The sequence below is a fragment of the Palaemon carinicauda genome, chromosome 1 (genome assembly GCF_036898095.1).
Source record: "Palaemon carinicauda isolate YSFRI2023 chromosome 1, ASM3689809v2, whole genome shotgun sequence".
Taxonomy (NCBI): Eukaryota; Metazoa; Arthropoda; class Malacostraca; order Decapoda; family Palaemonidae; genus Palaemon; species Palaemon carinicauda.
This window is the reverse complement of record NC_090725.1, coordinates 26,900,821-26,918,085: the sequence shown is the minus strand read 5'-3', so window position 1 is coordinate 26,918,085 and position 17,265 is coordinate 26,900,821. Positions and strand designations below refer to the sequence as shown.

General features: G+C 39.0%; 1 protein-coding gene across 6 annotated transcripts in view; it reads left to right on the top strand.

Moving 5' to 3' along the window:
- LOC137647297 (nuclear pore complex protein Nup98-Nup96-like) overlaps positions 1 to 17,265 on the top strand; it is a 181,947-nt gene that overhangs the window by 24,186 nt on the left and 140,496 nt on the right. For 4 of the 6 annotated variants that reach the window (XM_068380726.1, XM_068380695.1, XM_068380692.1 and 1 more), the window contains exons 3-5: positions 10,504 to 10,684; positions 16,274 to 16,465; positions 16,859 to 16,989. In XM_068380726.1, coding sequence (XP_068236827.1) covers positions 10,504 to 10,684; positions 16,274 to 16,465; positions 16,859 to 16,989 — 504 coding nt within the window. The remainder of the gene's footprint in view (positions 1 to 10,503; positions 10,685 to 16,273; positions 16,466 to 16,858; positions 16,990 to 17,265) is intronic. The other 2 variants (XM_068380719.1, XM_068380711.1) reach the window with 2 other exon arrangements.

The window sequence follows — 17,265 nt, the reverse complement described above, 5'->3', positions numbered from 1 at the left end:
TGAGGACTATGAAATGTAAAGTAGGAGATGATTAATGGAAAAGTATTGATTTAGAATCTCAAGATAGAGACGACTGGCAAATCTAACAGAGGCCCTTTGCGTCAATAGATGTAGGAGGAGATGATGATAAGGAAACAAAGCTTTTGGTTTCTTCTGTTATTTGTATTTATTGTACGGTACATAAGAGAGAGAGTTGAGTGTACTTTGTCTAGTCAAGCTATAGTTCTGTCTAAAATAATCAAAATAAAGGGAATGACTTGCTTAATTACGTGTTCGCTGTAACAGAACCCCGCCTTTAAATTAGGAGTAACTGTGCTCATATTGCCTGCCAACACCTATCCCATCAGTCCCTCCTGCAAGCAAAGCGGTTTGTCAGTGAGTAAGGGCAGGAGCGGTGCTTTCTTGCTGCCAACTGCTAACTACTGTATTCCAGCTTCGATGTTATTATACTCCTTAGTAAAGGGCTGACGTTTGTATAGTTAAGAAAAATATGAATTACAGTACTGTACTTCCAAACTGGTAATTTTTAAATATTAAACTTAGCCGGTGAATATATAAATAGCTGACGTCTCCGACGGTCGACAGATTCCAAAAACTCGCGAGCGATCGCCATGAAGGCTGCCGGGTGTGCCCACCAGCGCCGACTATCGGCCAGATACCGCATATACTTCTCAACCAAACCAGTTCTTCTCTGTCGGTGTTAAAGACAACACTGGTTCCGCTCGCGCTTGACCTCGAGTTTTCTACCGATTGGTGAAGTACTTGGTTTTGGTTTTATTGCTTTCGCCGTGTTGGATTATTCAATACTATCTTCAAAAGGAATGCTTTTGAAAGGAGAGGAAAAGTTTTTGCCCTTGCTTTTTTAATCTCGCTCTGGTTTCCCCATAGAGAAAAGATGGCCGACCCTTCCCTCAGTGTACGGAAGTGTGTTAAAGGCTTTTAGTAATTATTTGATCACTTTATAAATTATTGTTGATATTTATAGATTTACCTCTATATATTTTATATCTCACCCGCCTTTATTAGGCCTCTTCGATTAGCTTTCCATTTATACTAAACACCGAGATAAATTTTATGTTTTTGTTTATATGCGGCCTTTACCTATTCTTTGTAGGTGGTCCTGACTTGGAAAACGAAGTTAAACAACGTTGAGCCCATTCAACTTTTATTTTTGTTTAGATAAAAACAGTTGCTCTGTAAGAGTGATGAGATGAATATTTTTAGAAAATATTTTAAGAAATTTATTCTTTGAATAGTCTTCGTGCTGTTTTTCAAAGATGAACTAACGTTTGGTTTATTTATGCTACGCAGTTTGCGCTCTATCGTTACGATAGAGAAAGAGAGAATCACGGTTTCACTTTGCAGAAAGAGTAAATCGATTTTGACGTTTTGTTCATTCTTCTTTCAAACTGAAGTTTTTTAGATACTAATTTAAAGGAACATGTTAATTTTCAATTTCTTAGTCCTTTCAGTTTTTTCCTTTAGTCAAATAACCTGTTATTGACGAAGAGTGAGTGAGCCATTCTCTTGTGAGTGACAAGAGAGAGAGAGAGAGAGAGAGAAAGAGAGAACGATCCGATCTTTATTCTCGTCCCAAGTCTCTGTACAAGGAGTTTGGGAGCGAGTAACGTTGTTCTCGATTCAGATTTTTACTCTCGTCCCAAGTCTCTGTACGGGGAGAGAGGATAAAACGTTTTAGTTTTTATTCTCATCCCAAGGCACTGTACGGTGAGGGATTGAAAACGTAGTCCTTAGTGAACTAGTTTTTAGTCTCATCCCCAGTCACTGATCTTTTTAACTTTATATATTTCCGTTTTATTCGATATATATGTATATGTTTATTGATTTTTGCATGTGTGTTTCATTTTGTACTTATGTGCTTACATTATACGACTCATTTTGCAATTCTAACCTTGTGATTTAAGGGAGATTTGCGTGCTTCAGGTAGAAATCAGCTTTATTCATGTCTAATGTGAAATTATTAAAAAATGCGATATCAGTGAAGAAAGTGCAAAAAACATGTTCTGTGTTGCGGAGGGTTCGTTTGTTCGTGCTTGTCGCTTGCCTAGTCCGAGACCTCTTTCAGGCTCCCCTGCACCAGGGAGAAGGAATGTCGTAGGACCTAAGGGAGTGAGGGGTGTAAACCAACGAACAGACGTTCCCTCAAAGGTATCAGACGTTGCTCGTCAAGCACGTCCTTGCCATAAGACAGGAGAGACGAAGTTTCTCCTCGACTTCCGATGATTCGTCTCTTTAACCCTGGATAGGTACGGTCCTCGGACACCCCTTTAAGGGTATACTCGGACGCGAACGACCCCGACGCCAAAAAAAATTCTTAAAAAATCAGTTTTTGCAGTAACCTCCTTTTTTCTTTTGCCAAAAAAAACTTCAATGAATGCTTAAAACAACTGTAAAGATAAATACTACTCATGTGCAGAAAAACTATTTATTATAAATATTTTAAAAAATTAAGTAGAAAAAAAAAAAGACCTGACATAAAAATTCATAAAAAAAAAGTTTATACATATATACACAAATCCTTTTAGGAATTGATTCTTGAATGTTTAGGACACATCTTGATGTATTTTGGATGAAGTCAGACCCATGGAGGTGAAGATCTGAAATGAGAAAAAAAGGGTAACTTTTTTTGGCCAAAAAAAATTGTCCAAATTTCATGAATTTTTTTGGGTACCCAAATGAAATAGGAAGTGGCTAATTTTTTTAGGGAATAAACATATGTTATCCTAAAATAGAAATATGTAAAAAAATCTTCATTATTTTGTAAATTACATTTATATCAGGGGCCATATCTAAAGGTAATTTTTTGAGTACTTGGAAATTTCGTAAAAAAATACATATATTTAATATATAATATGATATTTATGCAGGTAAAAATATACCAAAATATCACAAATTCTATAGGGAACAAGAATATATATAGATAGGGCAGCTTACGCTTCGGATATGTCCACAAAATGGCCGCCAACCACACTGACTCAGACTCCCTAATCTGCCACTTGAAATGTAGGAAGGGTATGTCAATTTCAAGGTGTTATTTACTAATCTAATTATTATTGGATATGCATAAAAATTGTATGGTGGGTTGCTGGATAATTGTCGATTATTTTACGACTATAAAATTAAAATTCTGACCCAAAAAATTTTTTTTGAAGGGAAATAAAATCGAAAAAAAATGTAAAACTATATTTTAGCTAAAAAAATTTGATGATATTCAATCAAAAAAAAAGTAAACAAAATTTTCCGACAAATAAACATCTAGAGGAATCATTACTCTGTGATAGTTCCTTAGTACGTAGTAATTTTGAAAGAATTGGGAAAAAACGAAAAAATGGCAATCACCGGAAAATCGAACACATACCTATATATACGCCATATCTGGCTAAAAAAAAGATAGGCATGGGTAGCCAGATCATCTAGAAACACTTTCCAACACTATAAAAATATAAGTTTTGCGACACTACTTGCCAATTCCTTACGGTAACATGACTAAGCAAAAAAATGCAAAACAAATAAAAAGGGGCACTCGCGGAAAAATGGCTAACATTCTAATATACGGCATTTCAGAAAAAAAAAAATTTCAGCCACGTGCTAGGCAAACCATCAAGGCATATTTTCCGACAAATAAACATATAAATGAAATATTACTCTGTGATAGTTCCTTAGTACGTAGTAATTTTGAAAGAAATGGGAAAAAACGAAAAAATGGCAATCACAGGAAAATCGAACACATACTTATATATACACCATATCTGGCTAAAAAAAAAATAGGCATGGGAAGCCAGATCATCTAGAAACACTTTCCAACACTATAAAAATATAAGTTTTGCGACACTACTTGCCAATTCCTTACGGTAACATGACTAAGCAAAAAAAAGCAAAACAAATAAAAAGGGGCACTCGCGGAAAAATGCCCAACATTCTAATATACGGCATCTCAGATAAAAAAAAAAGACATGCACGTGTTAGCCCAACCATCAAGGCACACTTTCTAACACATAAACATGAAAAAAAAATCAATAATATACGGCAATTCCTTACTACGTAGTAAATTTTTACAAATATTGAAAAAAAACAGAAATTGGCAACCGCAGTTAAATACCCAATATACCAATAACTACGTCGTATCTGACAAAAACAAAATCACGCATGGGTAGCCAGATCATCTAGACACACTTTCCAACATTAAAAAAGCAAAAGTTTTATGACACTATTTCGCAATATCTTACGGAAAAATTACTTGGCAAAAAAATTAAAAAAAATTAAAAAGGGACACTCGCGGTAAAATGCCCGACATTCTAATATACGACATCTCAGATAAAAAAAAAGACATGCACGTGTTAGCCCAACCATCAAGGCACACTTTCTAACACATAAACATGAAAAAAAAATGAATAATATACGGCAATTCCTTACTACGTAGTAATTTTTACAAATATTGAAAAAAAAACAGAAATTGGTAACCGCAGTTAAATACCCAATATACCAATAACTACGTCGTATCTGACAAAAACAAAGTCATGCATGGGTAGCCAGATCATCTAGACACACTTTCCAACACTAAACAAGCAAAAGTTTTACGACACTATTTGGCAATATCTTACGGAAAAATGACTTGGCAAAAAAATGAAAAAAAATGAAAAAGGGGCACTCGCGGTAAAATGGTCCTCGTGGTGATGAACGACATTTTAACTAAAAAAAAAAACATGCACATGGTAGCCAAACAATCCACCAAGACTTTCCACAACTGATAACCTATACAAGTTGCACCATTCTACGACAATTTCATAATACGTAATAACTTTGATAATTATGCAAACTACCTCAGAAGGGTAAACTCGGACGCGAACAACCCCGACGCGTCTCAGAAATCGGGGAAGGAGTACAGCTACAGCAATGCACATCTGGACACTACTAGAGCGTGTAGGGGAGACACCTCCTGCAGGTCGATCACCCACAAATTCAGTCACGGGGGTGAGTCACGTGAGAAAAACCTGTTTTTTTTTGACGCTCGGGGTCGCAAACGACCCACCGTACCTATCCAGGGTTAAAAGCCTGGGCGTAAGGTTTCGAGACGGTTGAAACGTTTATTAGTTCCTTCAGAACAAGTTCAACGTCCTAGCTGTAGTCATCATGAGATGTTCATAGCGATGACGTTCATGTACAGACGTTTCTGCCACAGACTCGACGTGACGTTGAGCGGTAGACACCGTAGACACAACGTGACGTCGAATGTCAGTCACCGTAGTCACAATATAGCTTTGATCAGCAGTCATCGCTGTTACTACGTGACGTTTGAACGTCAGCCACCGCAGTCACAGGTTGATCCGAAGTTAAGTGTTTTGCAAGATATGCTGTTAAAGCTTTCTTCTTTAATAGAAGCTTACGATCCTGTTCCTGTGCGAAAGGATCCTTTGCTTTTTGTACGTCACGGTTCTGGGATACGTGATTCGGATCTTCAACCTTCTAAACGAGCTTTGTTACGCCACGCTGACGTTGTCCCTAGTGACAGCTTGGCTGTTAAACGAGATGCGGAGCATAAATCTCGATGTAACTTTGATCGCTTTGAACGTCGGCCACCGCAGTCACAGCGTGACGTTGAGCTGCAGACACCGCAGATACGACGTGATGTTGAGCGGTAGACACCGTAGACATGACGTGACGTCGAGGGTCAGTCATCGTAGTCACGATATAGCATCGAACAGCAGTCACCGCTGTTACTACGGGACGTTTGAACGTCAGTTACTTCTGTCACGACGTGTAGTAGAATAACATTCTCTGCAGTCACAACGTGACATCGACCCTCCAACTTTAACTTCTGTTCATATACAAGTTGATGTAGCCGGTCAGGCTTTTCCTTCACGTCATTCTGAATATAAATCTCCTTCTCGCAAGACTTTAGATTTATCAGATGATGTGCCTTCTGAAGAAGTTGATGACCCCCTTTCAACTAATGTACCTTTGGGGAGTCATTCAGAAGAGGAGTATCCTAGGGCGGTCCAACAATCCCTTGTTTTATAATTATGAATTTCTTTAGTGAAATTTTGTCCTACTCGTTTTGTAACGGCTGCTCCGCCGTCTGAGTCTACTCTTGGCATGACTTTCTTCGACTCCTTCATTTACGAAGTCAGTTCTCTCTTGTTGTTCCAAGAGAGCCATGCTCTTACTGGGAGACTGGTTGGAATCCAGGAGAAGTTTAGGAAAGTCTGCTTTTGCTTTTCCTCCTTCTTAATTAGCTTCTCGCTCGAGCGTCTGGTGTGACACAGGAGAAGTTCTCGGCTTGGGAGTACCTGCCTCTGCCCAGGGAGACTTCTTAAGCCTAGTGGACTCTCCTCGTCGTCTAGCCATGAGACGCTCCAAGATTTTATGGTCTGCTTCAGAGCTAGACCATCTCCTGTTAGGAGTTTTTTTCGAGCGTTTGAAGTATTTATTTGTTGGATTGGTCCCTGGGAGCCTTAAGTAAGGTCTCTCCAGCTGTCAATGTATTGCTGTACAATTATGTCATGCATGAACAAGGCTATCAGGGATGGCTCCAATGATCTGGCAGCCACGTTCACTGCAGGAGTACTTAAGATGTAAGTGCGCTCAATGTGTTCATTGTCAAGACAAAGTTCACGATGAAGACTACCAAATCTGTCTTAGCAGCAGTAAGGGAAGGCGACTGGATGGTGTCTCTCGACCTTCAGGATGCATACTTCCACATCCCGATTCATCCAAACTTTCAACAACGTCTGAGGTTTGTGGACGGGAAAGTAGTGTACCAATTTCGAGCACTGTGCTTCGGCCTCATTCCTGCTCCTCTTGTTTTTACAAGGCTCTTGCAAAATGTAGCAAGCTTTCTACATTTTTTGAGGATTCAGAGCCTCCCTTTATTTTGACGACTGGCTAATCAGGGCGTCGTCATTAAATCGCTGTCTGGAGAGCCTCTAATGGACATTAGACCTAACCAAGGAGCTAGGTCTCATAGTGAACGTAGAGAAGTCGTAACTTACAGTACTCCATCCCAGACTATTCTTTATTTGGGAATGGAGATACAGTGTCAAATTTTTCGGGCCTTTTCGTCTCCCACAAGAATGGAACAAGCTCTGTTAAAAGTCCGTCACTTGCAAGAGAAAAACAGTTGCTCTGTAAGAGTTTGAACGAGCCTCGTGGGAACTCTTTCATCGCTGGAGTAGTTTATCTCTCTGGGGAGACTCAACCTTTGCCCTCTCCAATTTCACCTAAACCATTGGAACAAGGAGAAGGGCTTAGAGAGTATCTCTTTCCCAATCTCCAACTCAGTCTAGACATGTCTGACTTGGTGGGACAGCAACATCAGACTTCGAGAAGGTCTTTCTCTTGCGATCAAGAACCCAAACCATGTGTTGTATTCAGATGCATCGGATTTGGGTTAGGGAGCTCCACTGGATAGTCTGGAATGCTCGGGTCTTTGGTCCACGGATCAGAAGGAACTCCATTTAAGGCAAGTGACATCTCTCTTTTGACGAGATTTGTGCAAGGAGAAATGAATGTCTTGGCGGACTGCCTCAGCAGAAGAGGACAAGTCATCTCCATGGAGTGGACGTTGCACAAGACTGTGTGCGAGAAGCTATGGATGACATGGGGTCAACCCACCATAGATCTTTTTGCGACTTCACTGACAAAGAGGCTCTCGACTTACTGCTTTCCAGTTCCAGATCCAGAGGCAGCCCACATAGACGCTTTCCTGCTGGACTGGTCTCACCTGGACGTTTATGCCTTTCCACCTTTCAAGATCCTTAACAAGGTGCTGCAGAAGTTCACCTCTCACGAAGGGACCAGGTTGACGTTGGTTGCTCCCCTCTGGCCCGCGAGAGAGTGGTTCACAGAGGTACTTCTATGGCTGGTAGACGTTCCAAGAAGTCTGCCGTTGCGGATGGATCTCTTGCGACAGCCTCACGTAAAGAGATTTAATCAAAGCCTCCCCACGCTTCGTCTAACTGCCTTCAGACTATCGCAAGACTCTCTTGAGCTCGAGGGTTTTCGAAGGAGGCAGCTAGAGCGATCGCGAGGGCTAGAAGATCCTCTACCATCAGGATCTATCAGTCGAAATGGGAGGTATTTAGAGACTGGTGCAAGTCCTCCTCTATTTCCTCTTCCAGTGCCTCTGTAGCACAGATTGCGGATTTTCTGCTTTATCTGAGAAACGGTCGCTCCCTCTCTGCATCCACCACTAAAGGCTACAGAAGCATGTTAGCTTCTGTTTTCAGGCATAGGGGTTTGGATCTTTCTAATAATAAAGATCTCCAAGACCTGCTTAAGTCTTTCGAGACTTCCAAGGAGCGTCATATTTCGACTCCTGCTTGGAACTTGGACGTGGTCCTACAGTTCCTTATGTCAGACAGGTTTGAACCATTAAATTCAGCCTCCCTGAAGGATCTTACCCTCAAGACACTTTTTTTGGTGAGCTTGGCTTTGGCTAAAAGGGTTAGTGAGATACATGCTTTTAGCAAGAACATCGGCTTCTCCACTAATAAAGCAGTATGTGCTCTTCAACTTGGTTTTTTGGCCAAGAATGAACTTCCGTCTCGTCCTTGGCCTAAATCATTTGGAATCCCCAGTCTTTCTGAGATTGTGGGGAATGAAGTTGAAAGAGTGCTGTGCCCCGTTAGAGCTCTTAAATTTTATTTATCCAGAACTAAACCACTACGAGGTTGTTCAGAGGCTTTATGGTGCTCCGTTAAAAAGCCCTCTTTGCCCATGTCTAAGAATGCGTGGTCTTATTTTATTAGACTTTTGATTCGGGAGGCACACTCTCATTTAAGTGAGAAGGATCGTAATTTACTTAAAGTCAAGGCTCATGAAGTTAGAGCGATAGCAACTTCAGTAGCGTTTAAGCAAAATAGATCCATTAAAAGTATTATGGACGCGACCTTTTGGAGAAGCAAGTCGGTATTCGCTTCATATTACTTGAAAGATGTCCAGACTCTTTATGAGGACTGCTACACACTGGGACCATTCGTAGCAGCGAGTGCAGTAGTGGGTGAAGGCTCTACCACTACATTCCCTTAATCCAAATATCCTTTTAATCTACAATTGAAATTTTTAATCTTATTTTGGGTTGTACGGGAGACTAAGAAGTCTTTCGCAATCTTTTTGATTTGGCGGGTGGTCAAAATATTGTTTCTTAAGAGTGCCCAGATTAAGGGTATTGATGAGGTCCTGTTATAGGGGTGTTCACCCTGGATATAGCAGCTCCTGGGAGTCTTTCAGCATCCTAAGAGGATCGCTGGGCTTCGTGAGGATAGTGGACTAATGAGGCAGAGTAATTATCAGAGTCAGCTTCCTTACCAGGTACCTATACTTAAGTTTGTTTTTTGAATAGTTGTCAAAAACTCTTGAGCATATACGCCTTTATTGTTTTAATACTGGTCTCTACCCACCACCATGGGTGTGAATCAGCTATTTATATATTCACCGGCTAAGTTTAATATTTAAAAAGGATATTTTGATTATAAAATAAATTTTTGAATATACTTACCCGGTGAATATATAATATTAAAGGCCCTCCCTTCCTCCCCGATAGAGACCCTACGGACTGAGAACTGGTTTGGTTGAGAAGTATATGCGGTATCGGGCCGATAGTTGGCGCTGGTGGGCACACCCGGCAGCCTTCATGGCGATCGCTCGCGAGTTTTTGGAATCTGTCGACCGTCGGGAGACGTCAGCTATTTATATATTCACCGGGTAAGTATATTCAAAAATTTATTTTATAATGAAAATCATTTTTGAAACCACAAAGCAATAGAATTACTGTACAGTATACCCAAAGATTTCTGAATAGTCATGTAGGATTTTATTTTGCATGATTGATTATATTGTAAAGTAACATATTTGATGGGTGTAACTGGTCCTCTAATGACTTATGTCTTATGCTTCAAACTACTGTAGTTTAATGTGTTCTGTTACAAATACAAACATGTCCTTTACATAGGAGAAATAACAGTGAACATTGAGAACACACCAGTTAAAACTTATAACAAGGTGTAAACGGGTGACCGGTAACTGTTAAACCATTGGTGCACGAGGTGTAAAGGGTCCAAATTCTTTGTAACCCGGGATAAGTTTCCACCCAGTTGGAAGGGGTCTTCCTCTCACTTAAGGACGAGTCTCCTGTGCATAGGACAGAGGTTTGTATTTTTACCAGAACAAGTGACAAATTTGGAGTTTTTACTCATACTTTCCTGCTATCAACCCCTAGAAAGTCCCAGATGCAATCAAAGTGACTACTCAGTGAGCAAACAGTCCTGCCAAGTTAATTTCTGCCCTCCTGTTTACACCATGTAATAAAAGTTGTAATAGCTATGTTCTTCAGCTTAGCTGTTAGCTCTTCTATGTAAAGGACTCAGGTTTGTATAGTTAAGAAAAGTATTAATTATTTCCAGATCCATCATATTGGGCTGTTAATCATAATTGTGAATATATTAAAATGAATAAGTTTTTATTTTTTTTTTATTTTTCCAACAGACCACAAGTTTTGGGGCTCCTGCTGCTCCTTTTGGTGCCACTACATCTTCAGGTCCTTCTTTATTTGGAACAACCACACAGCCGCAAACAGGGAGTTTGTTTGGACAACAACAGACTTCCTCTGGCTTTGGCTCTTCAGGTGGTGGGCTGTTCAGTCAGAGTCAGCCTAGTACTGGCACAGGTAATGTTTTTTTCTTGAATAATTTAGTTTGCTTCTTATGCCAGCTTTTATTTAATTCTAAAGTCAATGTTGTATGGTATTCCCAATATATCAGCCTCTACCTTATCTGCAACTTAAGTGACGTGAACATCCATACATCATACCACAAAACAGTATCTGCAAAAAAAGATCAAAATGGATGAAAAATTGTTATAAAGAAAATAAAAGGTAAATTATTATAGCCAAGTGTAAAACAGTATATTTCGTAATCTGACATCTTTATGAAAGTGAAATGATTGATTTCACCAGTGCGAAGGTAATGTATTCAACCTTGTCTGTTTGTTTCCTTGTCAGTAACTTTAAACAAAAACTACTTGGTAGTCATGAGTCTATAAAATTTTTTATAAAGTACAAGTACGAATAAAGGGCATGCCTTCGCTACACTGCATGCTTGTACTTTGATGTATTTTCATCCAAATCTAATGGATTTGTCCTTGGGTCATACCCCACATATCCACCAAAAGGTTCATTGAAAATGGTTTACTAGTTTTTGCATAATATTATTCACAAATAAAAAACATGCTGGCTTATTTTGCTCTTAAATCCACTGCACACTTGTACTTCAATGTATTTTCCTCAAATTATATTGGATTTCTCCTTGGGTCACTCGTATCTCCACCAGTTTTCGTTAAAATTGGTTTAATAGTTGTTGCGTAATGTACACAAACCAAAAACTTGCAGTCTTATTTTGCTCTTAATCTCACTGTATACTTATACTTTAATGTATTTTTTTCAAGATCTTAACCCTTTTACCCCCAGGGTATTTAGAAATTTCCAACCTTTAACCCCCAGGGGTTATTTTTTTTTCAAGCACATTTTGCAGTATATTTTTTAAAAATTGCTCTAACAGCCTTAATTTTTGTCATAGAGAGGTCAGGTTGGTCTCATTCTCTTGGAAAATGCCTGAATTTTCTAAAAAAAATCATCAAAAATATGCAAAAAAAAAATTTTAAATAGCATTTTTTTGCAAGGACGTACCGGTACGTCCATGGGGGTAAAGGGAAGAGTTTTGTGAAACGTACCAGTACGTCCTTTGGGGGGTAAAAGGGTTAATGTATTTTTTCAAGATCTTAACGGATTTGTCCATGGGTCATACCCCACAAGTCCACCCAGTTTTGTTGAAATAGGTTCGGTAGATTTTGCATAATTTTTTTCACAAACAAAAAATTTACATTGCGATTATTTTCAAAGTACAGTACTCCTGCATACTTGTCCTTCGATATTACAGATTTATCCTTGGGTCATAACCCAACATGACTACCAAGTTTGGTCAAAATCTGTACAATATTTTTTACGTAAAGTTGTACACAAACAAATGAACAAACAAACATGGTGAATACATACCCTTCTCAAAATTTTTGCCAAAATCTGTTTGTTAGTGCAACTACACAAAAAAACTATTGTATTGATTTTGAACAAACTTTTGTAGTCTTGTTGTTTATGACCCAAGGAAGAATCTGTATCATTTTGGATGAAGAACATCAAAGTGAAAGTACGCAGCAGTACTTTGAAAATAACCGCAATGTTAACCCTTTTACCCCCAAAGGACGTACTGGTACGTTTCACAAAACACATCCCTTTACCCCCATGGACGTACCGGTACGTCCTTGCAAAAAACTGCTATTTACAATTTATTTTTTTTTTTGATAATTTTTTGAGAAATTAGAGGCATTTTCCAAGAGAATGAGACCAACCTGACCTCTTTATGATGAAAATTAAGGCTGTTAGAGCAATTTGAAAAATATATACTGCAAAAAGTGCTTGAATAAAAAGTAACCAGTGGGGGTTAAGGGATGGAAAGTTCCAAATAGCCTGGGGGTAAAAGGGTTAATAAAACGACAAATACTATGTTGTTAGTTTGTTTATTATTTGTGAACAACAAAAAACTACTAAACCAATTTCAACGAAACTTGGTGGATTTTGAAGAAAAGATATTGAACTACAAGTATGCAGTTGAGTTAAGAGCCAAACAAGACTGCTTGGCATGGCAAAAGCATGCTCTCTACTGAGTGCCTCTCTTATATTTGTATGTAATTTTATCCTTATTGGTAATTACATTTGGCAATGACAAGAACAAAGGGTGTTAAATTACTGTGCGTACATACAATTTATAAACATTGGAAGATAATTAATTTTGTTTAGAATATAACCTGGTTTTAACCCTTTTACCCCCAATGGATGTACTGGTACGTTTCGCAAGACTCATCCCTTTACCCCCATGGACATACTGGTACGTCCTTACAAAAAACTGCTATTTACATTTCTTTTTGTGTATTTTTGATAACTTTATGAGAAACTTCAGGCATTTTCCAAAAGAATGAGACCAACCTGACCTCTCTATGTCAAAAATTAAGGCTGTTAGAGCCATTTAGAAAATATATATTGCAAAATGTGCTTAAAAAAAAAGAAAAAAAGCCAGGGGGTTAAGGGTTGGAAAGTTCCAAATAGCTTGGGGCTAAAAGAGTTAAGCATTGAAATGCCTGTACAGTACAGTACTTGCCTTCCTACTGAACCTTAAAGCCTCCATAGAGTCAAGTGACAGGTGGGAAAAAAAGTAGAAAATATGCAAGAAAAAATTTATTATTACAATATGTTGTAGAACTAATAAAAAATTGAGTCCTCTTCCCCAAAATATCTAAAATTAGTATGAAGAATGGTGGCACTTTTATTATTAAAGAATAATGTGTTACTGAACTGTTAGACAGTGGCAATTTTAGGATTGTGGTTGTATAGAAGACAGATCTCTTGACTTGCAATGTGTGGATTGGGATTCTAATCCTGCTTACAGTCTGATAGTTTTCATTTGTCTCTGCAACCTCATTGTCCTTGTGAGCTTAGAGATGGGTTTGGAGGGGCATATTGGCCTACTGTACTTGTAGTCACCAAGAGCCAAGAGGTCTTCAATGATCTGAGGAAGAAGTGGCCAGTCACAGTGGACTTTTTCCTCTCCCCCCAAACTCTCGTTGTTGGGTTTTCTTTACCCTTTTCTGGGATCCTCAGAGCGCTGGGACTGATGTTCTGTTGCAGGACTGGGAGGTGCTCCAAGCTTATGTTTTTTCTACATTTATCTTTTGTCAGGCCCATCCTCAACATAGCGAGGGCAACCAGACACTTAGGTTTGAACCTAATTGCTCCCTTCTGACCTCCAAAGGAGCTGTTCTCCTACGTGTTAGAGGTTCTTATAGAGCTTGCTAGTTGCCTGCCAGAGAGGAGCAATCTACTTAAATAGTCTTATTTCCCCCAGTTCCACCAGAGGCTCCGCATACTTTGTCTGGAGACTATAAGGAGGTTCTCTTGGCCGGAGGGTTTCTCATTCAGGGTCTCTAGAGCCATGTGGAAGTCCAATTGTGTACCAGGCTAAGTGGTCCGTCTACAGATGCTGGTGCCAGGATCATGGGCACTTTATTTCTAGGCTTTCCCTGCCCAAGGTCGCAGATTTCTTGGTCAACAGAGAACTTTAGGCCCTTAGGCTTCTTCCTAATGAGCCTTTAGAGGCTTTAGAGTGTATGACCTTATCAACTAAGATGCCTTTCCTGGTCTCCCTGGTGACATCCAAGAGAGTAAGTGAGCTTCAGGTGCTCTCTTGTCATGTTGCAGGATTAGGATAAGACTTCATTTTGTTATAACTCCCTGTTTATGTCGCCAAAATAGAGATAACTTCTAATCCCATTCCCAGGTTGTTCCCATGACAGCCCTTGTGTGACTGAATGAGTGATTTAGATAAGTTAGTGCTCTGTTCTTTGAGAGCACTCCATATATTTGGGTCGCACGAGTGATATCCCAGGGCATCCCTATCCTTCGTATGTGTTGCCATAGAATGTTGCGAAAGCAATGTCGTAAGAGTAGGTTGCCCCTCTTCCTTTGGGACTTTATTTTTAAGACTGGAGGCCTTGGCATTTGTGAAGGCCAGGGACCAAGAGCCCACAGTGTTAGATTGGTCGTCACGTCGGTGATGTTTATGAGAACGTCCCTGTCAATAGGTTGCTTGAGATGGAGATGTGGCGCCCCTATTCTGTTATCACTCCCTTCTATCTGAAAGATACGTTGCAGGTCCAAGGTGAATTTAGCTCTTTGTGACTCTTGGTGTTGGCAGGGCTGGTCGCTAGACCCGATTTATAGGTAGTCGTCTCTCCTAATGTGTGGAGGCTGCCAATAGCCTTTGTGCAAGTTAATGTTGTTTAGTTGTGTCATAACTACTGGTTCTTGGTTTGGGTTAGTTATGTTTGACTTTTTATGCTTAGTGTATCTCATTCATGATGGCTTCTTAGATTTTAGTTACTATTGTTAAGTCATTGGGCTTATTTGACAACATCAGGGTTGAATCCCCTGACAGACTCGTGCTTGCTCTCAGCACACAACTGTAACGTGAGACTAGTGACTGAGTTGCCAACTACTATATGCCCCTCACCTCTCAGCGTCAGACACGCATGCGAGACCAGGCACTATTTAGTAGCTCTGCTGCTTTAGCTGGTGTCGTTAGGATGGGTTGTTACACCTCCCAATGTTCACCGGACAAGAGACTATTCCTTGACCTTTAATGCCCTAGGATTTCAGAAGCTTAGGTAAGTGTCTAATGTTCAGTTGGAATTTTCAGAATTTTAAACAGGATTAGTATGTTCTTGTTTAGAATATCTAACTACTAGGAGTTCATTTCCTTGTGTTTGATTTCTCTAGTTAATTATAGATCCTCCTATTTTGTCCTAAAATGGGGACATTTTTCCAGATTCGCTCCAATTCAATGTGTGAAATCAGGCTAGGTAAATTATCTTTAGGTAATGTTTATTAAAACTGTATGGAATTTTTGTGATAAAATCAACACTATTAATTCTTTCTTAGATGATTTATCTATTCCCATCCATCTTTCCCCATAATCTGTCAGGCACAACTGATTTTCAAAGGGAGTGGCGAGCTGGTTCAGCCAGTAGTGTTACCAACTAGGGAACAGAATAGGAGGTAGTAGGGTTTCTAATGTGGTTAGATTTTCGGATGGTTTTGGAGATTCAGGGTTAGATAAGTTATCAGGGTAAATAATATTAATCCTTTTACCCCCAAAGGACGTACTGGTACGTTTCACAGAAGCCATCCCTTTACCCCCATGGACGTACCGGTACGTCCTTGCAAAAAAATGGTATAAAAATTAGTTTTTCATATTTTTTGATAATTTTTTGAGAAAATTCAGGCATTTTCCAAGAGAATGAGACCAACCTGACCTCTCTATGACAAAAATTAAGGCTGTTAGAGCAATTTAGAAAAAATATACTGCAAAATGTGCTGGGAAAAAAATAACCCCTTGGGGGTTAAGGGTTGGAAATTTCCAAATACCCCGGGGGTAAAAGGGTTAATTCAGGTCAATAGGCGTAGGAGATGATGATGATGATATAAAATTTTCATGGTATCAACTAACTAAATAACGGCTAATTTCTACATTGCTTAATTTCTGTTAGGACATTTACATTCATGCATTTACCATCCATCAATGGAACAATGGGAGTCAAGTTTTCATAGAGGGTTTCAAATCCTATGTCATGTAAATTTTATTGAAAATTTCAGGTTTGTTTGGAAGCAATCCTTCCACTGGATTTGGTGCTCAACAAACAACACAGAGTAGACCTTTTGGGTTTGGTACAACCAGCAGTACCAGCAGTACTGGGACAACTGGCCTGTTTGGATCTACACAGTCATCAACCAGTGGTGGACTTTTTAATACCACAGGTATGCCTACCACAGGTATGCCTACTACAGGTATGTTGATATTGTGACGTGGTATGTAAAATTCACCCACTTCAATTAACAATTTCATGGATAAGTAGAAAATCATGACTATATTCTAAGGATATTCCTTTGCATCAGAAATTTATACTTTGTGTTACATTTGAAAATATTCAGAATGTTCTCAGTTTTTGGTAGCATTTCTTTCACAACTTATTTTAATTAACAGTAGCATTTTATTGTTAGAACATATCATGTGAACAGTTGTTGACCTACTTTAAATGGAAATGTTCTAAATTGTTAAATATCAATTGTGTTTTTTTGTTATGCATTGTTGAAATGTATTATCCCTGTTTTTTTTTTTACTCCTACAGTGAAGGCATTTTTAGATAAGTGTTTTATATTTTGTACTGTTATGCTTTTCAGGATTTGGCACTACCAATACCTTAACTGGGACAACCATCAAATATGACCCGACCACAGGAACTGACACCATGACAAGAAATGGCGTGTCCACCAATATCCGCACACGAATAGAGGTCATAACTACAATGAAGGTAATGTCTATGTTAATGAAATACTTTTAAAACAGGACTTGGTTAGTCATTAAAACAGAATAAAGGGAGTTCAGCATTTGGCTTAGGTTTAATGAAATATTTTGTACTGTGGTGGTTAATTTTAATATTAGATATTGTGAAGTGGTTTAACCAGATCACTAAAATTATAATTATGAAGGGAATATTTGAAAATAGAGCATGTACTGTATACTTTGATATTGAATAAGACTTGATAACATGGTTTGTTTGTGTTTGTAGGTAAAGTTTGTATTGCTT